The sequence below is a fragment of the Calonectris borealis genome, chromosome 3, assembly GCF_964195595.1.
Source record: "Calonectris borealis chromosome 3, bCalBor7.hap1.2, whole genome shotgun sequence".
Taxonomy (NCBI): Eukaryota; Metazoa; Chordata; class Aves; order Procellariiformes; family Procellariidae; genus Calonectris; species Calonectris borealis.
In genome coordinates this window covers 124,518,155-124,543,746 of record NC_134314.1, presented here as the reverse complement: position 1 = coordinate 124,543,746, position 25,592 = coordinate 124,518,155, and the positions used below count along the sequence as shown (strand labels likewise).

The 25,592-nt window shown below is 34.7% G+C and overlaps 1 protein-coding gene across 1 annotated transcript in view; it reads right to left on the bottom strand.

Moving 5' to 3' along the window:
• Positions 1 to 25,592, bottom strand: part of USP34 (ubiquitin specific peptidase 34) — a 141,648-nt gene that overhangs the window by 94,321 nt on the left and 21,735 nt on the right. Inside the window, exons 3-8 of the mRNA XM_075147751.1 lie at positions 24,694 to 25,114; positions 19,276 to 19,326; positions 18,973 to 19,122; positions 13,591 to 13,658; positions 5,717 to 5,909; positions 389 to 450 (exon numbers count right to left, since the gene is read on the bottom strand). Of these exons, the coding sequence (XP_075003852.1) occupies positions 389 to 450; positions 5,717 to 5,909; positions 13,591 to 13,658; positions 18,973 to 19,122; positions 19,276 to 19,326; positions 24,694 to 25,114 (945 nt within the window). The remainder of the gene's footprint in view (positions 1 to 388; positions 451 to 5,716; positions 5,910 to 13,590; positions 13,659 to 18,972; positions 19,123 to 19,275; positions 19,327 to 24,693; positions 25,115 to 25,592) is intronic.

Below are 25,592 nucleotides of genomic sequence, written 5' to 3'. Positions count from 1 at the left end.
GAGCCAGTGATGGCAAGACGAGTCTTAGTTAACTAAATAATCAGGAGAAATGAGAAGCAAAAATACTACTTGGATATGAATTAACTGGTTCTTATTTATACATCACAACGGAGATAATGGCCCGTCATAGGTATTTATTATTTCAGTATCTACATTTTTCAAAAGGTTACCTTGACTCTATCTTTTAAGACAGTAAAAAATCCAGAAACATTTAGAAATATTTTTAAAGTTACCATTTAAAACCATTTACTAAACCCCTGATTAGAATATTTCTAATAAACACCTCGGATTATCACTACTCCCCACTGTGTATAATCCATAACAACGATACAGAAGAACTGCAATCATATAGTGCACTTAAAGTATTCATAGTAACGTTCCTACTTACGTTTCTGTGTCTGAAACTAACGACTCATTATTACACACATCATTGAAGGTATGAAGTTGGTTCTATAGTTAGAAAAAGGAAGAAAAAAATTAAAATTTTATCCAAATATTTTGTGAGGTAGTATTTAAAAATAGTATTAGTGACAGTAAACAAATTTTTCTAGTACTTTCAATGTTTTTAAATAAATCACTTTGACAAAAATTTGAACAGGCATTCCAGTAGGGAAGAGGCATCAATTTTCTTTTTTAATCAACCTTTCTTTCATTAAAGCAATTAAATGATGTTAAGAGGTTACAAAACTCCACCCACTCCAGAAATCAAAACAAGGTGTGTAGCAGTCACTTTGCACATAGGTTTTCATGAGAAATGAAACACATACTCCGGAAATTGATGTTTTAGGATGAGTTTCCCCATTGTTGTAACGCTTACTACAACAACAAAGATTTCTTTTGTCACGTTATCAGTGTTGAAAGTCTACAAAATCGGAGACTGAAAATTACAGATTTTCATATGAAATGAAGCTTTCAAAGGTATCTGAATTGATAAGTTCAAGACATCCCAGAGAAAAAAAAAGCCCGTTACACGTCTACATCTCTTTTCCACCCTGTCAGCATCAAACTTCCAGATATAGAGATGGCTCTGTATTCAATTCTTTACATGTACATTCTTTACATTCAATTCTTTACATTCAATTCTTTACATTACACATAGTAAAACTTATTTGTCATCTTGTTTTCAAAAAATTTAAGCCAACAGTAATGTGGATTTTTGAAATTCAAATTAAACTTGTTGCCTAATTTCATCAAAATATTTACTTTTTTCTTTCTTGAAACAAGCCTGGTACATGCACTCTATAATTCAAGTGACAGCTAATCTCCTGCAGCCTTTACACAAAGATTTATTCGTGTCTAATCTCAAAAGTTTTCATGGGAAAAAATGTTTTTGAAGAAACAAAATTCAAAATATGAAAATATTAGAATTAGTGAGACATGAGAGCCTGATTACACAATTAATAATAGATTAGTTATTAATAGATACTTTCAAATGAAACATGTTTAGGAGTGGAAAAACATGTGAACAGAACTTCATGAAGATATTGTTATGACCAATTAGAATTGGGTCAAATAAAGAAGTGAAATTTCACTGGCTTTTCTGAAGACTTACCCCCCAACCAAAAACGTTTTGAAAGGGATCAATGAGTGAGAGAGTCTTGAACTGTTACTATTACCAATTTTAAATCCACGGTCACATGTTGATCCAAATTTCCCATATAAAATCCTTATCCAAAGGAATTCGGACAAAAGGTGTTCTTTTTCATATTGTAAAAATTGTTTGAAAATTCCAATAATTTCCACTAAAGTCTTAGAATTTTGACACAACAGCGCAATACAAAGTAGGCATGGGATAGTGTTGCCACCACCTTATTCTCACTCACCCCCTAACATCTTTCTCACTTCACGTTTCGTTACCATGAAATGCCAGAGGGAATAAAATACTCTTCCAATTTTTTACCATATATGAAACATTGGAAGAAACTAAAGAGGCCTGTGCCCAGACGCTCAATTAATGTAACACAAATGTGTAAGTTATGAAGTACAACAGAGGTATAAAGTCTTCAGCAAAGAAAGCTGAGACCAAAAAGGCATCTCCCTCGCTAGTCTTGTCTCAAGACTCAGGCATCAAAGGTAACTAAACTTTCTACACAGGAAACCAATGCAAGAATAAAAAATATGCACTGTTCAAGTTTTGCATTGAATTTGTTCAGGAAAAACCTAACAATGTTGCATTTGCATTTGCACTAATGCACAGAACCAAATAAAAAGGGGTTGAAAAAATTGAAAAAGGAAGGATGGCCATATTAGTTATGAGCATTCACTTTCAAATACTTAAGTCCATCTGTAACTGGAAGGACAGGAAAACAGAGTGTGCTGTTTGTGAGGGAATAGTAGAGAGAGAAGAGGGTATTTTGGTGCTGAACCACCTCAACAGATGACTGGGAGATGAAATCAAACAGAAACAACGTAACAACAAAAATAAAGCTTCAGGTATATCCTGGTTTATACTTTGCTGTTCTTTTCTGTAGCTATTTCCAACATCATATTCAACCACTTTGCTAAAATTAACTTTCATGTGTCTGTCTTCAACCTTGTTTTGTAAATAAGAACTTTATAGTCAGATGATATGACACATTATGTATATGCTACTCTTCAAGGGAGGCAAGTCTGTATTTGGTGGTAAGCAAATAGAATCCCTGTATGCCATACAGCATGTATTCTGTGAATCTCAAGAGGTTCCATGAAACTTGAAAGGTTTAATTTTAGGACTGGTCACGTTAGCTGTTAGACAGGGGAAAAAAAAAAAAAAACCTCTTGGCAGAAACAAATCAACACCTCCATGTTAGAAGACATTCATCTGTTTAGATCCACTGATATTTTTGGTCAAAGATTTCTGTCTCCATGATGAGAGCAAAAGTACATTTATCTTGCAAAGGGAACAATCAGGCAAGCCATAGAAATTATTTGACCAAATCTATTTTAGTCTTGGATCTTGTGAGTTGAAATTAGAATCTGCATCTGAGTCAACTTTCCATATGAATTTTCAGAAGAAACTTTTCTTTGAAATAAAGTATATATAGAAAAGTCCACACTCTAAAATATTTTGCATGTAATTTTGCTAGAAGTTTTCTTTGAATCTTCACATCTATTTGCAAAATGAAATGAAGAATTGCTTCAAGGCTAAATATGCTCAACTTCTGGCACATGAAAGTCCAGGAAAGGAAAACATTTTGCAGTTGTAGGTATCATAGTTCTAAAGTCTGAATACAAAACAGGAAGCTGAAATTGTGTTGGTGGGAAGAACATTTCAATGAAATTACTTTGACAAATTCTAGCCATTAAAGACACGAATAGAAAAAAGAAACTTCAAAAAAGTAGTCATGAAAGTGCATCAGTAATAGAGAAAGTTGTGTGAAAATACTAACTAACGAAGCTGAACTACATTACATCTTTGTTTGCAAAGAGGACAGAAAACTTCAGTAAGGAGGCAGTCAAAATTTCTGTAAATTTTGGTTTGGATTTCACACTCACAGTTGCTCAGACCTGGCAATTAAAATTGTTCCAGGGAAGGCATACAAAACTAAATAAACTCAAAAGTCAAACAAGGAAAATGAAAATATGCTTCTTCCAAAAATCTTCATAAGATCTTTAAAAAGAGAACAAAAAAGAAAATTGCCTATGATTTGAATGAGAAAGAAGAATGAATTCTCAGAGTTCCAGAGCAGTTTTAGAGACTATTCATATTAAAAGAGACTCAGTAACTTATAAACAATATTCCCTTTTTTTTTACAAGCTAAAACCTATTTGCTTTAGACTAAAAATACATGTCTGTTATTAAAAATCTCACTTTTACAGTCATATTTATCAATCATAATAGGTTAAAACATGTTATAACTACTTAAAATTACACAATTTCACACTCCGTTAAATGAACTACATGCCTGAAAAATAAACACACTGATGCATTCTTATTTTCAGACTTTCTTTTGGTAAGGATACACAAAAAGACATACATTAGTAGTTGAAGAAGGACAACTGTACAAAACCAAAGGAAAGTACTTACAGGAATAAAAATCTAATGTAATTGGAACTATGCAAACACTGGAAATTTACTTGAAAATAAATAATACTGAAAATGACATTTTCCAAAACTGTGCAGAGTAAAAAACAAAAAGGAAATTACTTTTATGCCCAGTTAATGGCTTTATTTTAAAATGTATCTGCCAGATATCGTATCTGTAACTGTATAAATAATAAAGCACATGGTGATGAAAAATCAAAACAAAAATACATGCTATATTTTCACCTAAGACTTTATCAACTCTCTGAAGTTTTCTTATTACACAAAAAGAACCCTGAACATTCACTTTACGCTAACTAATTATGACAGAAGATTAGAATTCAGGCACTGAGTAGATGTAGCATTTAAGTAAAGTCATATAAATTACTTATGTATATAAATTATATTTACAGTAATGAATACATGCTGTCATTATTTCTTCCAAAAGTTAACTTTCTCTCCATCTTGCTTTAGCACCTCCACTGGATGAACTGCATTATGTTTTCATTCATACAAATACAAAACTGAATGGACAATGCATTCAAGTCCAATAAATGCAGTTTCTCTTAGAACAGCATTTGATTAATACTGAGTGGATGTAGCTCACAGACTCTTTTTTTTTTTTTTTTTTTTTAAACTTAGTAGGTCACATATCTAGGTAAATTAAATATTTACTTTGGTTAAAAACCACCAATAATCTGACTGGAAATACTTACATGTTACTTTAAGTTGCCATTTATTAAAACAATTGTAAGTACTTCTATATATAAATATAGAAGCAAAATCAAATTTAAGTAAACTTGTCTTGTATTTACTGACAGTCAGTGATGAAGAGAGTCACTGAGCGACACTATGTAAGAGAAGGCCAAATGTGTTCAGAAAACACTACAAAACTTACAGAGAACATGTTTATTCATTCTAGTATAGTTTGTTCCTGTTCACCATGTTGTGCATTAAGGCAAACATGACAATATGAGCTATAATTCTTAAATATAGGAGTGTCAGAAGAAACACAAAACTGAAAAGGCTCAGATTAATAAAAAATGTTCACTTTTGACCTTCTGTACAACTGCCTCTCTCTGGCTATAATACATACGTAAGAAGCAATGGCAAACAAAGGATGCACAACATATCTTGACTGGTGCAATGTGGAGCATTTCCATGGGAAAGAGAAGGGTGGGTTTTTTTGATTTTAATCTATTTCTATTTGATGCTACATATATTTACCTCTTCAATGCAGTCTTCTGCTAATTAATGCAGAAATGCTCTGTCTTGAGAAACAGACTATACTAAACAAACAGGAAAAAGAGGTATGTACAATACAAAGAAGCAGCTAATTACAGTAGAGTCAAGACACTGTAAAGCTAAAAATGGAAACAGATTGAACGCCTTTGTAAACAACAAATATAGCCATGTCAAGGGACTTAATTTCAACATAGCTGTCACAAAACATGGTTATAAGACAGTTTTGTTTAGCATGGTAAATTGTTCAGGGAATGTGTTATAGTTTCATATGTTGCAGAACATAGCCATCACTTGGACTTCTCTCTCAGGGAACCCTATATTCACAATCAAGACTATAATTTCCTAAGATATAAGAGGATTCTGCTGTTTTCACGCATTAAAAAAGCCCCCCAAACAAGTCCGTAACTCATAAAACACAAAAAGAAACATTTTTTCTAAATATTATTTATATTTTTAAAAAGTTCTTACTGTTATTTGACTCAGCCCAGCCAATCTCATTGTTAGAGTTGGAGACATGAAGTATTTAAACGCAAGATCAAGACTTTCTTTATCAAAACACAAGGCTGTATCCAATGGTTCTTTAACTGTGCTCCACATTAAATCCGCCATGTTCCGGGCTGCACTCTGTCGCAACTCCTGGTCTGACAGTTTACATAAATACCTAGAATAAATTACAAATGGAAGAAAAAAAAAAAAAGGGTATGATTCAAACTAGAACATTCCTGGAACACCATCTTGATTAGAGCAAATATATATTTCCAACAGCTATAAGAGTACTAAGCCTTAAAATACCACTATCAAAAGTTGGCAACAACAAAAAAACACCAAGGAAAAACAGAATTATGCATAATATTTTAAAAAGTAAATAAATTTCTTATTGTAAACCTCTTCAGATTTCTTTCATTCCACAAAATGAAATCCATGGAATTCTTCGGAAACGTAGGTTGGAAGCCTAAATCTCGTATCTGTTTCATGGGAACGTGCCCTCTCCAGATAGCCGCATCATGTCTATTTACCTTATTTAAAACTGAACTGTCAAAATCCTCTTAACATATTAATATACATTAAAACTGAATTTCTGCAAACCGTGTCAATGGACCACAAATAGCATGCTCTGACAGTAAGAATCCTTTGAAGAGGAATATATCCCTGTTTGTGGTCTCAGTCACAGAACAAACAAAAATTGTAATTCTGCAATCACGTCCTGATACAATTAGAGTAAATGTGGTACATGCACATTTTTTCTGCCATAGCCACATGCCATCTGTGCTTGTACATCAGCATTCCCTGTGCCACAGCACTGCTTTCACAACAGGTTAGTACAGGAACACGTGCCCAAGTTGTTTCTTCTATTGACAGTAATTATGATCTTTAAGGGCGCATGTGAAGCATCACCAAGAATCGTAGGGATCTCACAGAGAAAACAAAAATGCTGAAGAATTTTAAACAGCTAAGTTCTTCCTACTGCAGACATCTTAGATAAGGGGGCATCTAATCATGCACAATGAGTCGCAATACAGATATCCTCTGCAAATGGGAGGTAGAAGAAATAATCATTTATAAAAACTAACTTACAGAAGCTAGCGCAACCTTAGTCTTACTTAAGCAACTGCAAGATCAAGATATACCAAGAAAATCTATACTGAAATGCCTGTAAAGTTCACATATAAAACACTGACACCGTTGAGAATTTCTTCTAAACTGAATGCATAACAGAAAAATGTTGAAACAAGCTTTCCTGAGCTTATCTTGAAGCAATTAAAGATTGCACAGTGGAAGGTACATACATACAAGGTTAGCATAATTAATTTTTCTGCTGTACTTCAGCATTTTGAAGTTTCAACTACATCCAAACTAGATTTAACTACACAGAAATGCACAAAAATCCATTTGTTTGATAGCCTAACTCTGGATCTATCCTTGGAGACCAGCCAAATAGATGCACGAATCTTTTAAAAAAACACAGCAGATATTAAACTACACTTAACTAGATTTATGCACCATTCCTTTACATTTACATCATATAAACATCAATAAAATAAAAAAAAAAAAAGGCAAAAATACAGGCCCTGATTCTTATTTAGATTGAGGCCCTTTTTCACAGCTCTTGTGTAGAAGCCTTAAAATAAACACACTTAAATGATACTTAACGTTGTCAAACATAGAAAAGAGACTTCAGTGCGAATAATCATAGAGACTGTAGATCTATGATAGAAATCACAGGTAAGTAACGGTAGCACAAAAGAAGGACCACTCAGGGCCAAGGCAATCAGATCCCTCACTGTTATTAATTGTGAAATTTGTCTTCTCATCTGGATCACTGGAAATGAGATCATGGCAAGAAAGTAATGCTTCTGTGCTATGATTTCTAAACAAAAGAAAAGTAGCAACGAGAAGGGAATACTCATTTGAAGAAGTTCAGCAGCAAACCAGACCCAATGACCTATCTTTAACCTACAGACAGGCGAGAGGAGTTACACTCTGATGAAAAAATGCATTGGTCCATGTTACAAACCACAATCATCTCTATATGACTATCAGCAACCTCAGACCAGATTTTATCTCCCCATTTTTATATGCAAACTATAATCAGCCCTGGTTCCCAAAGTTTTTTAATTTTCATAAGGCACATCAAGTCATACTCAATTGTTTTGTGAAGGATTCCTAAAGATCTCAACGACGTGAAAATAAATTATATGAATTTTCTCATTCTACATAGGACAGACAAAGAGTGCTTGAATGCAACAGACAGGTGGGAATGGACACATCTACATATAGAGAAACAAGGGTGCTTTTGTGGCTTCACTAGATTTCTGTAACAGGACTTTCACCTGAAATCTTCCTCACACTAGAAAGTTTGGTGAAGCAACTATACTAACCTAGTTTATACAACAAAATGTTTTTTATTTTAATGCAATAGTATCAGTATAAACCTACATTCATAAAATTCACACTACAACATTTTTAAGGTTCTTTCAGCGTGTTTACTGTATTTAGTCCAAGCCTGAATCAGATTTGTGTCATGTTTTCTGTATTATAATATCATTAAGAGACAGTGTTTTAAAAAAATCCCACTTTATAATAACGGAAACTACTGTGTAGGTGCATTTTCACAGCTAAGTACTTCAACAGTATGATCTGTTTTGCCAAGGCCCTAAAGAAAGCTACAGAGAAAAGAGGACTTTTTACTTGTAACGTACATCCTAGGTTTTTTTAACGCAACTGGGTTATTCTAACCAGGCACAGTATAAACGTAGAAGATAGTGTATTTGTCTTTACAAGTATAACTGCATCTAAACTAGAAAATTTATTGGCACTACTACACTGGTCATAAATCAAATATGATCATATCTTTAAACTACAGAAACTACAGATTAAACTACAGATTAAAACTATAGAAACTTGCAGAGTAGGCCATGCCTCATTTTTATTGTGGAAAGACACAGTGGCCTAAACCCATCTGTATCGGTAAACTGGGTCCATTTTATGCTTTTACCAGTAGAACGTTATTATTAACAAAAAAATCTTTAGCCAGCACTGGCAATTAATACACATCTTTCCTTACACTCACTAACTGTAAATTTGCTGCATTGCCTTACATAAGAACAGCGATACTGGAGCAAGGCAAAAGGTCTATTTAGCCCAAAATAACCACTCTAAAAGTGGATGAAAGATTTATCCCATATATAAAAAAAATGGATGAACCTATCCCATCCACTGTGAATTCATTTACTTCTTTCTATTTATACTTTTGGCTTTCTCATTAACCTATGCCAGTTAGTTTCACGATTATGTTCGTGTGCAAAACAATCTCCTTTCTTTTCTCTTAAGTCTGAAACCTGACAATTCTATTGCATGTTCTCCATTTCTTGTTTTTGAAAAACTGTGAATTACCATTCTCTATTTATTGGCTTCATATCACTCATATAACAGCCATCTCCCTGTCAAAAAAAATCTTAGACTATGCCTCTCCTCCTACCAATGCAATTTTTTATCTCCTACCTTCATCGTCACCCTTCCTGTCACCTAGATAGTTCTGTTATTATCTCTGTGAGATGGAACAATCAGAACTGTATATAGTAGATAAATGCGAATACATAACAGATTCAGATAATGGCTTAATAATAGCTTTCATTCTGACCTTCATTTTTTTTTTAATTCCTAATTTTTTTTTTTTTTAATTCTGATGAGCATTAAGTCTTAAAGGAATATATGAACGATACTTCAGGATCTGTGTAATCTAGTAAATCCGACATTTTTGCCTAAATGAGACTTTTGGAGAGAAACATCCCTTTTTTTATACATATATATAAAGGATAGTGTATATATGTATAGGATCTGTCCTGCCAGCCTAGCGTACTTAAAATAATCAGTAAAAATATATTATCTACATTTAAGCAACATATATACATATACATTAATTAAAAAAAAAGTTTTAGTCTACTGAAACTATTTAAATTTGCTGTATTTGGGGATAGAGAGAGTTCAGTTTTAAATGCGCAGTTCTATGTTAATGTAACGCTTACAATCACAACTTATGCTTCAGGACTTCAGCTACTCAGCTGTGAAATGATCTTTTTTTCCCTTAATATGACTCCTTTGGACCACAGCTGCAAAAGGGGTATCAAGCAGAATGAGTCAGTGCCCCTCAGTGATATGAAGAATTCACTTAAGTGCCTGCCTAAGTCTCCTGAATTGCCTATTCTTCGTACCTCCAGCATAGATTTTCAGATTTTTGGAGAAATTAAATATTTTTTGCAATGGAAAACTTCAAGGCTTATTACAAGAGTTTTTCATGACATTTAGTAGCAAGGAGTGGTCTTGGGCACTCCCATAAAGCCCAAATTCTTCAGAAAAATATTTTTAAGCAGAAGAGTAATTTGAATTCTTTCAGCTGCATTCTCTCTCTCTGTATTCCACAGGAAGCATCATGGATCAACAATTCTGCTTGGAGCTTCCACTTCCTCTGCATATACCACTGCTACGCTTGTGCCCTGTGCCGAGACTACACGGCTAACACAGGAGCAACTGCCACTTGCAATTTCCTCTCGATGTGCTTGAGCACAGAATGTTCTGTTTCTCCCTAACTGAGGCAGAGACATAAATCCTTCATAAAAAATTTCTCTAGATCCGTCTTGAAGAGGGAGAGAGGAAAAAGGGAGGGGAGGAGAAAGGGTTAGAATTAATATGATATTGGTCAGGTTAATGCTACACATAGCTCTCAGATTTTATCAGAGGAACGTTAAGTAGGGAATACCAACTGTGATGTCAAAGAAAGAAGAATCTTAGGTCTTTTCTTTCATACTATCCAGCACTTTTTGGTGGTTTATAGAGGTACTTACAAATCAGACATACAACTTTATCTCGTCTCAAAAAACTGGACTTCATTGCTAGCCTTTTTCTTTCTAAAGGACAGAACTATCCATGACACTTTCAATAAACAATCTTGCCACTGAAAAAACACTGTCCTCAAAACACTGCTGTTTATAGCTACTGCTCTCTTGAGGCTTTCAGTATCTGGAAGCATGTAGAGCATCCCTCATCGCTGATCTTGAGGTGGAAGTCAGCTGGAACAAATGTCTTTTATAAAGAGACATCACCAACAACTTGCCCTCATTTATAATTACAATAAGCTATGACTTATTTTCTTGAGTCACTTTGTCAATGTCTCTTCTTTTTTTCATAAGAATTTTGCAATTTGAAATGCAGAATTCTAAGGTATAAGGATCAATAAAAGCTTTCTTCTGAGGAGGTCAAAACCACTTTGCTTTCTTATCGAAAGGTGTAATTTTTAATTCATGTCCTTTATTTCTTTCCTAAACTGCTTAAAAACATAGGCCCTTCAGAGGCAAGATATGAATGCTAGTGCAGCAAATAACATTTATTAGCCTTTTTTTAGTAGCAGCAATGATGACAGGATTGTGTCCATGATCTTTGCAAATTCCAGTAGTGGTCTCCTCCACACAAATACACACTTTGCTATTCACTTCATCCACTCTTAGTAGAAATAATCACAGAACAGGAACATAAAAGTTAACCTCATCTGATAAAAGGTGCTGCTAAGATGCCAGTCAGGTGATCCCTCTTTCTGCTTATGCTGATCAGCACTCCAAAATGCAGTTTCTTGCAAGGAATCTACACGAGCAGCAATTTGGACTAACAGTTACAGACCCAAGAGCTCATTCTAGGCTAAAACCCTCTCCAAGCCCTCTTTCTCACTTTGCATAGCAGCAGAAGCTACTGCAGGATTTGTTTCAAAGGTGCTGTGCTGCTGTGCCCAGGATTATGTTTGCTTTTTTTTTTTTTTAACTAAAGTAAAAAGCAGATGGAGACCTAGAGACCCAAGCTGCTAAGACACGATCTGTAAGCTTGACAACCACATGGGGTGAGCTGCATACATCAAGAAAGTCATCTTTTACCGAAGGCATCTGTGTTAACTTCTGTCCCATATAAAGGTGTAGCACTAGAGATTATTTTTGTTATATGGCCTCCAAGCTTCACGTTCCACTCCGTAAGTGCAACTTAACAAACAAAGCTTTGGATTTCATGATGTTGAGGAATGCCAGATCTCCCATCAGGATTCAGTTGTGAAGAAGGGAAACTGGGACAACATCCCCTTCTTTGTCTAAACTGCTAGTGTTTTCCATAGATGTATCCTGTATCAATATTACTGTTCTGATTGACATGAATGTATTGTAAATGCTAAGAACAGACATCAAGGGCGTTATTTATGGCAAGAAGATGCCGACAAATCACATTTTAAATCAGATGCAAATATTCCATGGGTAAAATAGAGAGGAAGAGATGAGGAGAACACAGGAAAAAAACTTCTACTCATTCCAGTGACCCTAATTAACCTACAGTTATAAAATAGAAAATGCTTAAAGAATTATAGAATGACAAGCAAGTGAGGATTAACAGCAAAGACTGCAGGCTGTGTTATTCTGTCTCACTCAAGTTCCTTCTTACCAGCCTATCTCTAATTGTCGATCCTTCAATGCTCTTCCAAATTTCCATACATTGCAAGAAGATAGGTAAGGCTCATGAACCAAATTCCCAGGTACACGAACAACCATTAATGGAATATTTGTGGAGACAAGAATTTGAAGATCCTCTGCCTGTCCTTCCTAAACTGCTTCATGATTAATAATTACCTTTATAAGATTTCAAAGATAACACATCAGCATTAAAGGAGCACACAGGCTGGACTGTATCTCAAGAGCGGTATGTTTTAATAAGAGATCAGAATAGTCTTCTCTCTGCTGATATCATTTTGGTAGAGACCATGTTATAGCAAGATAGATCAATAGCCAAGCCAGTACTTAAGTTTTACAGTCAAAGTTCTTTACAATTGAAACCAGAACATTTTTAAATACGAAACACAGTTCTAAGCCTCATTGTTCTGTGCACTTTTTTGGTTGCCAATGTAATTATTTTTTTTTAAGAGTGTGATTTCATACTGGTATAGTTAAGACAATATAATCTGTAAATGAACATTTATTGCTACCAGGGAAGTAAGCTATGACCAGTATTAGCACACTTCTAATATTACAGTTATACAAAATCCAGAGCCTTGGAGGAGCTGTGGGCCCCGCAAGAGCAGTGGCCTTTTAGGTTGTCTGCACCAGAGAAGTTTAATGTTGGGCCACTGGAAGGAGAATTAGCTGTGACCACACTCCTCCACCTCCAGGCAGATACACATACACAAGATAATTTCATCAGCAGCTCATTGGATTTTTTCTATTGTCCTGAGAAAGCCAATAAAAATAAATTGCTTGTATAATTAAATATCTTTTTAAGTACTTTAATTTTAAAGTGTCTTTTATGATAGGCAGCCTGATATAAAGAAAATCTTTGGGACTGGATATATTTAGATACATAAAAGTGCGAGTAGACTTTTGATCACACTTCAGTTCCTGCCAGCTGGAAATACAGAACATCAAAATGTGAAGCTATGTCAAAACTCGGTAAAACTCAGTATATGAAATCTCAGTGACTACATATTGCTCTTCTACTCACATCGTCTCGGTGCAAATTTTATGTAAAGTTTTATGAAGATACTGCAGTAAGTGAAACTGTATTACAATTGAACCTGACACGACACGTCAGAATGGGGCTGGATGTCACACTAAAAATGCTATTTACAAGATTGATCTGATTGATACTGAAATCAGATAGATGTAAGGAGCTGCCCAAACTAACTCTAAACATTACCTTCACTCTCCTTGTTGAAATGATACAGTCAGAGCAACAACCTGAACAATCAAAAGTGAATCAGCTGAAATTATAAATAGGTGCTGTCAAAAAGTCCCACAAGAAAAATTCTTAAATTAAAAATTTACCTGATAACATAAGTCCTAAAGGGTATAATGTGCTGCATGACAGCAGGGATGTGTAGCCATATTCTGATCTATAATGCAAAAACATAAATAGATAAAAATTTCATTAATGACATTTAATGAGAATGGTAAAAAATGAAATATTGCTGGTACATTTGCACATGCAACCCCACTTTAAAAAAAAGCTTTGTTGTTTTTCATTCAACTTCAATTCTTTCAACTTCTTAATTTTCTAATTTTCAAAGCTGTTATCTGAGGAACTCTGTTTCTGTGACTTATAAACAGGAGTTGCATCTTTTCTTCTAGTCAATTGGAAAATATAAAATTTGTATAAATAGTATCATACTGCCCAGATGTCTCATTTCTGAATTTCCTGTAGTTTCTTCAGTAGGAAAAACTGCTACTCAGCCTTATGGGATTTCTTTTTCCTTTTTCCTTTGAAGTCTACAAGAAAATTATTCCATTCTTTCTGTTCCTTGCAAATCTCTCCTAAATCAAGTAAAATTATTTGACTTGTGTTGATGTTTTGCTTCTTAGGGCTTATATATCCTATAAAACAAAATCATGTTTTATAACCAGTGATTAAGAACAGTTTTTTTTACTACCGTATTCGCATTCCCATATTTACCATTCTGCCTTTACCACCTTTGCAAAATTGTATGCAGCAAGAAAATGTATGCAAAGAAAAAAAACCTGAAACAGCTATTTAATACCGCTGTGAGGAAAAGAGGACCAACCGAACTACTTACACAGGCAAAGTTAGAAGTTCCATCTGCATTTCAAAAAGGAATGCTGAGCCTGTTAAACCTGTTACAGGAAGACAACTACATGCCAGGCAAGGGATCTAGCATAGATGAAACATTAGCAGCTGTTACTACTACTCACGTTAATTTTAATCATGTGCACACACAAATCTTGAGAATAGCTAACATCGTCAGTCCCTCAAAGCTGTCATGTCAATTTACATCTCCATGTTTGTTCTTAAAAGAATGTTTAATCTTTGCAACTGATGCAATAAATTCTGGCTAAGGACTAAATTCTCACCAGGGTTTTGGAAAATTCTGTATGCAGAAAATCTAAATTCTCCTTCTTGCCAGGAGAGAAAAATATTAGGCTGTAGTAAAACTGTATCACCAGCATTTATTTTAAACATTTCTGGAATTAGCCAAATAACTTTTTTGAGTCAGTTCTGAAAAAAATATTTTCAGACTTACTTTTTACAATGCAACTAACACTACACAGTAACAATACTAACCTACTTTGCAAGACCAACCAGCCAAATCTTCACATTGCAAAAAAGACCACATTTGGAATAAGCTTCTGATCCTACTGGCAGTCTCAAGAAGAAAAAAATGCTAACATCCCAAAGATAGAAAGTGTAACTAGAAGATGCTTGTTCTAGAAACAGGAATTAAATAACATTTTGACAAGGAATTGCAAGGATGACAGAGATACTATTGTATTTACATAATTTGATTTTTAACACAACGATGTGCTCTTTTTCATATGCGAGTATCAAACACAAAAGCAAATATATTTCTTTGTGAAATAAAAGCAGGAAATGTTTTTATAATTTTGTTTTTATAGCTTTCATTGTTCATAGTAATTTTCACCCTGTATTAATTCAAACTTCTAAAGCCATTTCATTGATCTGTATACTTGCATTGCGTACAACCTTCATCCTCAGAATTGAATTAATGGGTAATTTCACATTATAACTGAAAATGTAATTTTCATAATGAACTCAAATATAAATATACTAAATTATTTAAATAAAATCACATATAACATATATAAAATTACATAAAAATAACATATATAAAATTACATTAAAAATCCACAACTGCCCTCATACTTTTTTTTTGCTTCCACCTGTTTTTAAGACAAAGTATTTACGGCATCTGTTCTATTCTCAAGCTTCAGAGATTTTTGGGTTTTTTTATTATTTGCTCCTTATCATATGTAATTCTTTTCTAAAAGGCAGTATGTCTCCCAACAGTTTTTACTTCTGACTTAAGTTTTGAAGTTTCATACAGTAAAATTAAACCAACATTTTGGAAACCATCAGCATTATTTCAATTGATTCATGTCCATTGGGAGGGCAGTTATTCCTCCACAACATCCACAAAACTGAAATGATACACAATAAAGTAATGACAGACTTTTTCAGCAAGGTTTAAACGCTCCACAGAACAAGCTGTAGGTCATGGATTTCTCTGCGTCTGTTAGCTTTTTAAGGAGACCAACACAACATCAGGTAGTTAAACTCAGCAAATACCATGGAATATGAAATGTGGGAAAAAAGGAGGAACCAAGTATCTAACTAAAAAAGACAGCAAAGAAATATCCTACGAAGGAACAGTCAGTCCTACCACAATACAGGTTGCTAGGAAAGCATCTTGCAGGGCTGTGAGCTGGAGAAAAAACAAGAGTGCCAACTAGCCAACTCCCTGTGTGAAGTAAGTTGCATTATATTACATTTGCTGGCTTTATTATTACAAACATAAGCTTTTCTGACAAAGACATTTACTCAAACGAGATTTGGTGGATAAAAAAATTCAAGGCAACATCTTTTCAATAATTTTAATGTCCTTTATATAAAGGAGACACCAGTAATCACAAACAAGTAGCTCAGTTCCCCACAGACTTTATTAATTTGTGGTAATGGTCTTCTCTTACATGCACCTGTAGAGCGCACTTAATGAGATATTCGCCTTCCTTTGTGGAAGAAACAGAGCAAATGCTTTCCACACTACTATGCAGCCTTGTCTTCTAAAAGTTGAATGTCACCGGTTGTTAGCAAATGATTTCTTTGACTTCAGTTTACTATTTCCACCTTCACCTATTCTACTTCCTGGCCCTTACTACTAAGCCTAACTTTTTAATGAGAAATTGATCGGTTCATCCACACTACAATCTTTCTGCAAATATTTTTGAAACATTTAAGGTAGTAGCTAAACAACTCATTCATCTCACAGACTTCAAAATAAATTGCAGCATGGGTATTTCTAGGAGCCTTTACAACAATGGCTACTTAACTGCCATTCTCAAGAGTTGGTACGATGGTGAAAATGTATTTAAGAGTTACTATACACTATGGTTCTGGCTTTACAAGTTGTGAACCAGTTAACAGTTGACATTGCAGAGCTGTTCACTGAGCTATTATCGACAGGGTCGTTCATAAATCTCACACTATCTATAAATCCCATAAATTGAAATGCATTGGAATAAAACCAAGTCAAATCAGCAGAGTTCTTACTGAGATCACCAACATTTTGTTCACAAAAAATACAGTTTTGTGAATGCTTCTTTTTGTTTTATTGTAGTTTAGTACATCATTTCACAATCAGAAACATTTATTAAATTATTTATATTTACCTAAGTTATATGAATAATATAGTGACATGATAAAGTGACATAAAAAGAATCAGGGAAAGGGAAACGTCAAAATTAGAAGCTTATGCATCATTGTAGAGGTAGAGAAAAATCTTTTTTTTTTTTTTTAGTATCAGCAAAGTAAAATGTATTTTGTCAAAAAAATTACCTGCCTTGTTCAGAACTAATAAACATATTGCATTTGAAAGTCAGAAGCACTGCTGACAAATACACTAAGTGACATCAAAATGCGGGAAGCGGATGAATAAAACACATTACACATAAAACATTTTCTTATACTTGCTGTAGTGAACTGACAGATAAAATCTAAAGATAAAAAATTTTCTAAAACGATTTTCCTCTAACTCACACAGATTTGCCAGCAAAGCCAGACAGAGTTCAAAAGAAAGATTCTAGTTGAATGGTGAAAGATGCAATGCTGGAAGAGGTTGATTCATTTTATCTGGCAGGTTTAACCATAGCATTCACCTAAAACAGCTGCAAGAGACGTCTAAATGTATTACCTACTAGAACAAAAGATAAATGCAAAGTTGCTAAGTAATTATCTGAAAGGAGAAACTTTGCTGAGAAGTATTTTGGGTTAAGACACATCACTAAGAATAAAGCAAATAAACAATTTATGTGGAGAAAAATAAGACTTCAAGAAAGGACAAAGAAGAAGGGCAGATGCAGTTTATAAACATGCACTGGTATAGGACGACTATGAAATGGAATTTGTAGTCAGAATGCTTGTTGAAAAAAATGCTGGTGTGATAGGGAGCTGCCACTCATTGTTCAGAACAGTTTTGCCCATTCTCACAAAAAATAAAACAAAAATCAGACATGCCAGAATGTTTGGTTCCATTACCAAAGTTTACTTCTAAACCAGAATAACCTAAAGACCATACATTTTCAGCAGATGGTTTGATGAAGACTGCAGGCTGCACTGACAACAGCTACAGATAAAGAACACCTCAGATTACCACCTGAAAACTCATCAGATCATACAGAAAGGGCCAGGAAAGAACATATCTCCACAGTTTAACATATAGAGGTCCTGCAGCAGCCCTCCTGTGCAAGCTTACAAGAACAGAGTATATCATGGCCTTACTCGTTTGTTCTCTGACCTACAAGTTAAGAATCAGGAGTGATACAGATCACCAACACTGGCTTTATTTCAGTCACTGGTTCCCTCTATGCAAACATATTTCAATACTTATTTAGAACATCATCCCGGCTGGTCAGTAACAGCAACAAGGAAGGAGGGAAGATGTGTGAAAGGAACAATCTGATTTTAAGTATTTAAAATTGCAATCAATGTCAAAATTATGTTAAATTCACTTCATACAAGGCATAACAAACTATTGTTTTCCTTTTTGTCCATACATAACATCCACAAGTCAGATCACAACTGCACATTCTCACACTAAGTCTTCATATGTCCTTCTTCAGAGACTGTTTTTTATTTCTATCATCAATCTCCTTCAAATCTTCACTAAAATCAATACATAATTCTGCTAGTCAAAAATCACTATTATTTCAAAATGGAGAAATGATGAAGGATGTGTATTCTAAAACTAAGTGAAAATAAAAGATAGTCACCTCTATGCTGCAAATGTGTATAATGATATAAAATCACAGGAAATTGAGAAGAAAAGAAATCCATAGCTTTCTCCTTAGGTAAAAAGTTAATATAGCCCAAAGAAGCTTAAAACATTTCCATGACACAATTTCAGGGACAGAAATGACCTCTGACAGCATTCTTAAAAGTATTTTCTGGGGCTGTTACAATCTTCGTATCTAGGTACAAACTTGCAAAACTACTTGTGTGCTTACAGGAGACGTATAGGGTTTGGATGATGAAATGCTCAGTGGACCAGCAAACCTCACATTCCTAACAAGGAAGATCTTACAGTGTTTTTCTCCCTCCCTGGTCCTACAGAATTCTTCCAGGCTTCAGCCCTTTTACTTTTTGTGTTTAACATTAAACAATTTAAAGACAATACTTACATTAGATACCACCGTGATAAATGCATGTGCTATAAGAAATGGCAGTGTCTCAGGGGTTCCGTATTCAAAACAATCCTTCATGAGGGAAAGGCCATTTTTTCCACAAAACAGACAAACATAACGAAGCAAGTGCAATGGTACTTCTACATCCTAGAAATATTAAAAAAAAAAAGAAGAATTTGAACAATCAGTACTAGATCCATTCAGATATACAGGAAACTCAAAAGCTACATTAGTATAAGACAAATCTATACAGAGGAGCGAACATGGCTATTTTAAGTTTCTAGGAAATGGACAACTTACATTCATATCACAGAACGCCCCTAATATATTGCTTTCTTGAGCAGAAATATCCTGTTTAAAAGAAAAAAAATAAAATTAACTAACTGAAGCAATAAAAACACATTTATAGAACAAAAAACGGACCATTAACAGACATTATATTCAACCAACAGAAAAAACCAAAACCCTAATTTAGAAGACGACAGAAGCTCAAGCTTTGCTCTGCTTTTACATTGCAAAACATACTTTTCCAGTTCATCATTTTACCTTTGTTAAGATGTTTTTATAAGTACACAAATATACACTTAGGATAACATCTCAGCACTGGCTCTCAATGGCTGGATTAACAGATCATTCTTCAATCCCACCCCCCTTCAGATCGCCAATTTTTTCAACAGGAATACTGCAAAGGGGATAGTCTGGCACACTGGCTGCACACCAGCCTGAGAATTACAGGACAGAACCAATCTAGGTGCTTTTGAATGCAATTTTTGCATGAAGATGAGATATATACCCAAACACCTGAATTTAGGTGAAAGGCAGGATGTTCTACAATCCTACATTTAATCCTACATTTAGGGGGCTAAACTGTCGAATTATTCACTTTCATCAGAAAATTAAAATTCTGTAACTTCAACTACTATATCTTTCACATATAACAAAACGCATCATATAAAATAAGTGTCTAATACTCTTTACAGCATTAAGCTAACTAAAGAGGAGGAAGGAATTGTATCACCCTGTCAATATGTTAGCTATTTGCTGCAACAAGAAATCTATTCTCTGGAAGTACTAAACTGAAAAGTGTTTGGAAAAATAGCTTTTCTTTTTACCGTTCACAACATCCACTTGTTGGGCAGTATAAAGCAGGAATTTTCTTTACTAGGGTTGTTACACATATTGTGTGTATCTTGCATATGGCTGGGGGCAAAAGGGCACTGAAGATATCATAAAACCTGACTGTAAAACCACAACATTGCCATGGATACTTGCAGGTAGTTACAGCACACATTCTTCTCCTTCCGATCCCTCCATGCCGAACACCCAGTTCTCATACTCACAAATCAAATATAAGTTTAACATAAAGTTAAGTTTTTAAATGAAGTTTCCTGAACATATTTCAAATAGCTGTGAGGAGTAAGCTGCTTAGAACTGTACCAGAGGATGCTGGGGGCAAGCAATTTGTGATGGATTAAGTATGATACAAACATTTTAAATTATTCAATATGCTCACATAATATCTAAGCATTTATTTTCTTTTTTCTTCTGCTGAACTCTAAGTCATGCCTGAACTCGTGATACCCTAACAGTTATTTTTAAAACAGCTTTGAAGCCAGTAGGTGGTATGTTTTCAAGTAGCAAGAAAAGGTGTTCAGCGCTCTGCTCATGAAAACTGTAGAAATAGTGTGAGAAATTTCATTAGTTTTCTTGAGTAAAATAGAGACTTGTTGTCGAGTGAACTACGGTTCATAGAATACAGAAATCAAAAACTCATGGAGGCCTGTTGCGCAAGTCCTGCAAAGCTTACTATAAGTGTTGCAGTTGAAAGACTGGGTCTGGAAATGTGACCACTGTTCTTGCAGATGTGAAACAGAACAGAGACGGAGAATTCCTTAAGATCAAGTTTATAAGGAAAGAAGAGGATTTCTCATGGGAATTTAAAATGGCATTAACAACCACCATCACCTCACATAAAACGTACTAGCTGAGGTCTGACACGGACACAATCTTGGTGGAGGGCACTTAATTAGGGATACCTTCCAAGAAAATATTTACTTGAAAGGAAGAAGCAGAGATAGCAAGATTCCAAAGAATCAGGGACTACAGCTACAGACACCTAAACAACTGATTTTTTTCCTCTTTCATTTCATCCTCTGTCAAGAACTGCTAAATGGTTGGGTAACTTCCTTCAAATTCATTGTTCCTTCTGAGACAGTGCAAAGTTCAGGAGTACACTTTACATCGTTGCTTCTTTCTCTACAAGATTTTAAGAGCCTCCATTTTCTAGGTTTTTTTTCCCCTCTGAAGTGTCCATTCTAGGTATTATATTTGCTGCACAGAGTAAGTATGAAAAGAATAGGGCATACAGTCTTAAACCACCCTGTATGCAAGAGCTCTTAAAAGATATCCCATACATCAAAAAAAAAAAAAAATTAACTAATTCCAAAGTATGAACATTTCTCAAAAAAACAACCAACCATATTTATAAAAATATTTTGAGTTAATTTCATTGAGGAGGAAAAAATACACACAAAGGCCTCTCTCTGTGGGCACCAAATATATTGGTAGGTTTCAAGAGAAGCAAATGATATGTTTTCAGATGTTATCTTTACAGATTTTTTTCAGTATTTATGTCCTGAAGTGGGTTGCCCTCTAACTGACTGCAACTAATTGTGCTGTTTTAGAAATCCAAACTTAGTAGAAAGACATTTTTCATTAGGCTTCTCATCAGTTTAAGAAAAGTTGAGACAAACTTTCTGTCTATACAGACTCTATTCATTCTACACAGGACAACCTGTCAGTGAGCTTGATTTACTTCCACATGATGTAGTTTCACTGTCCTCATATACAGCGTATTTCTGTGACATTTCTGCCCTCTGCACAGCCACTTGTTCAACTTCCGTTGTCAAGATCCGGCTTCCATAGCCTTTACTCTCTCACTTCAGAAATGTTGTAAATGTGTAATGGACAAAAATAATTCTTAGCCCATATCATTTAAGGACAAAGTCTATATGATCGTAAACAGGCAGATATCCTTTTATCTTGCTTTTTTGTTCGTTTTCATCCAACTTTGTAAACTCCCAAACTAGGGAAAACCTGCTACTTTCATATGAATGATTTTCTTCACTAGATGGTCAAGTGTAAAATGGTTTTGGCAAGCACCCGATATGAGGATTAGACTTCAAGACTTGTCTTCTGTCTGCTGTCATTAAGAACGAGGATCTTGGAGGTGTATGCAGAGCAAAAGCTAAGAGTAATACGGACTGCTAATCATTACCAGAAGGTAATAATAATGTGTGAAAGCCTTACATAGGAAATTTTTAAATGACAGCCTAATTGGTCATTTCTAAGCAAAGTGAAACCTTACTGGACCTGATGACTCAATGAAATTGTGTAAATTCATCTGAACAATCTGGAACAAGGAATTTGTGAAGTCAGTGACGGTGGAGATTGTAGTCCGTTTTGCATCAGAAAATTTGCCTTTTTCCAGGGCAAAAGAAATGCTTAGAGGGAAAGGAAGAGCTACACAAGCTTCTCCCAAGAAATTCTTGGCAGATTTGGTCTGTTCAGGAATCTGTTTAGCTTACAAGCATAGATGATACATGCAAAACAGGGATTTTTATTTTATGATCCCTTGAGGACTGAGTCCAAGCCTGATCTAAACCAAAAAGTGCTCCCATTATTGGGACTAATAACTTGTCTCAATTCAACTAAGATGTGCGCTAGACTGAAACCCAAAACTAAATTCTAAACCTCAGTAAATCAGTTATTCATGGTAGCAGAAAGTTTTGACGTTAAAATAGCTAACATTACTACTTGAGACAGAACCCTAGTGCCTCCTAAACATAGGAAATCTCAGTTTGTGAGAAAAATGATTGATGCTGGGACCTTTTAAATGCAAACAAAAAAATCTCCCCAAAAAAAGGAAAAAGGTACACAACAAATATGGCAGGCTAGCACACCTCCGTAATCCATACCTGGAAACACAAAAGTCTAGCAGAAAATTAAAAAACTTTTCCCTCACTTGTCTGTACCTCAGGAAATTGTTTTTCATTCTCAGCTTCCCTTTAAGTTATGTTTTAGGATAGCTAATGATTGTATTCATTAATTCAAATTATATATACTAGTATGTCTAGAGTGATAGACAGCCACAGTACAGCAATCTACAGCATATCTGTGTCCAAATCATTTTATGGCTGTACATTAAGTGAAAAAGAAGTCCCACCAGGCACTTTGAGATTTTTTTTTTACCATTTGGAAGTGAAATTGAAAGAGAAGAAAAAAAATACATGAAATTGTCATTTAAAAGAAGCAAGTGTGCTTGTACATAGAAAAGCTGTTCCAGAATTGCTCATTGTATATTCCTATGAAGCTAGTTTCAGTAGGCGCCCCATGGGAGTACAAAAGATAAATCACTTAAGTGGTCATTGATTTGTGTTTTTTTTAACTGACAAGATAGATCTACCCTCTACAGTTCCTACTTGCAGAGGCTGAACTACAGATTTATTTTCGTATGGTGAAGGTTTAAAAGGCAGGCCAAAATGAATGATCGGAAACCTGAAATCCACAAATCCTAACTTTGCCTCTTTTTTCTATGCACATATATTTGTGATATAACCTCTGTTAACTTATGCCCATATGTTTTGGAATAAGACACGAAACCAAAATCCAGCCCACCCAAAAAACCTGCTATGTTGTGGGTTTTAACTAGATTTATTGTCAGATATGGCAGGATTCATTCAACAAGAACTGATTATATCTTGTGATCACTCTAGCATACATAACCAAAAATTATATATGACTTGGTACCTTCTCATTTTGGACTTAAGTTTAAAAAGCAAACTTAACCACTCAGAGCTCCAACAGAACTCCCAAAACTCTCTAAATAAAAAATAAAAAAAGACTGGGTTAACGGTAGTTTCATTCTCCACTTTGACTTTCTCAAAAGTTTGTTGGATAGAAGCTTTCTTCATACAGCTAAATATACATCTTCTTTGCATACAAATATTGTAAAAGAACTGTTTATTTGTTATTAGACTACCACAAGTTGGATCAAAACCCAGCCTTTCCAAGAACTACATTGTTTCAACTAGGAAATGCTAACAACATCATACTTATTTCAGAAACTGTGAATTAAACGTTGCAGGATTTTTGAAAATTTTTTTGTTTGGTGTTTTTTTCAGAAGAAAATATGGAAAATGTGAACGGTAGCCATAACAAATATCACAGAGAAAAATCAGCACCGTAGAACAACGCTACTTGTGTAGAGCTCAGTTATTCCAGTCAATTAAACAGCTGTTCTAACGCGTAAGTTTGGTCTTGCACAAAGTTTAGTTTATGAAGCTTTGCTTCTAGAACCATAGATTGTAATGAAAATAAATTAGTAAACTATTAATGGGTTACCTTCTGGAAGAAAGGCTTCGCTATAGTCCCCTTTTTGCCTTCCTGTTATTTAAACAGTACAATAATTCAGTGTACAGTTCCATCCAACACTTATCAATATATTACCTATAACAATTAAGCATATTTTAAAGAAAGTATAAGAGTATGTGTCATTTAAAAAATTTCTCTGAAAAGTTCTACTGCAGTCAACAGGAGAGCTGAATTTGCCCATCCTGGGTGAAAGCAACTATCACCAAACATGCACAGTTTACTCATTAATGAGAACAAATAACCTTTCACAAAATAAATAAATATACACATAAAGATAAGATATACCTCTATTGTGGGATGAGTATTATGCTTATAAGCAGTGTACAGAGGAAACTGAATCTGAAAGATTTTTGCCACACACAGCAACAACTTTTCCTTCTCATCAGTGCTCCACAAGCTAAAAGCATCAGTGTTTTTTGCAGACTCCTCCTCTGTCAGGATACATGTTCTTGCAGAATCTAATTTTTTCTCTATAGATTTTTGCCGTTCTCCATTTTCTTCTTCATGAGACTGTCTTTCTACATTCAGGGGCTCATCAGCATGATTACTCTGATCTTGCCATGTTGAATCTACATTAATAGTGCAATGTTTACAGAGCTGGTCCCGCAGAGCTTGAACTTGGGCAATCACTAAGTTAATAAGCGCACATACTACTTGGTTAAAGATCTCCAAATGTTTATACTCCTTGAAACAGCACAGACATTGTCTGTAAGAAAACAGAAAAAAAAAAAATAAAAATTCCTGAAGTAGCTAAAATCAGAACAGGTAACTGACCAAAAGGACTCTTCACATTAAAACATTTGTAAACAACAAAATATTTGACAGACCCATAAAAGTAAGGAAATCCAAATGAAACAGACTCTACCCAGCAGCAAGTGGGAGCCACGAAGCCTTCCTTAAACCCTGTGAACATCCCATTATTTCCAAATGCTCACCAAAACTGTGAAGTCCCTGTTAGCATTTAGCAGATGCCACTGTGAGTAAAATATACAAAAGAAATCTTAGGGGCAAGGTCACTGTACTACTAAAGAAGCAGTTTTCTTCAGCATGTTCCTGAATGCGTTTCCTCATCTGGTTTTCTCTGCTGATATTTTTTTGCAATAAACCACCTGACACGCTTGTCAGCTGTGTAAAAACTAATTATTGTTATTTTTAAATCAACAGGGCTGCAAAATAGTTTTATT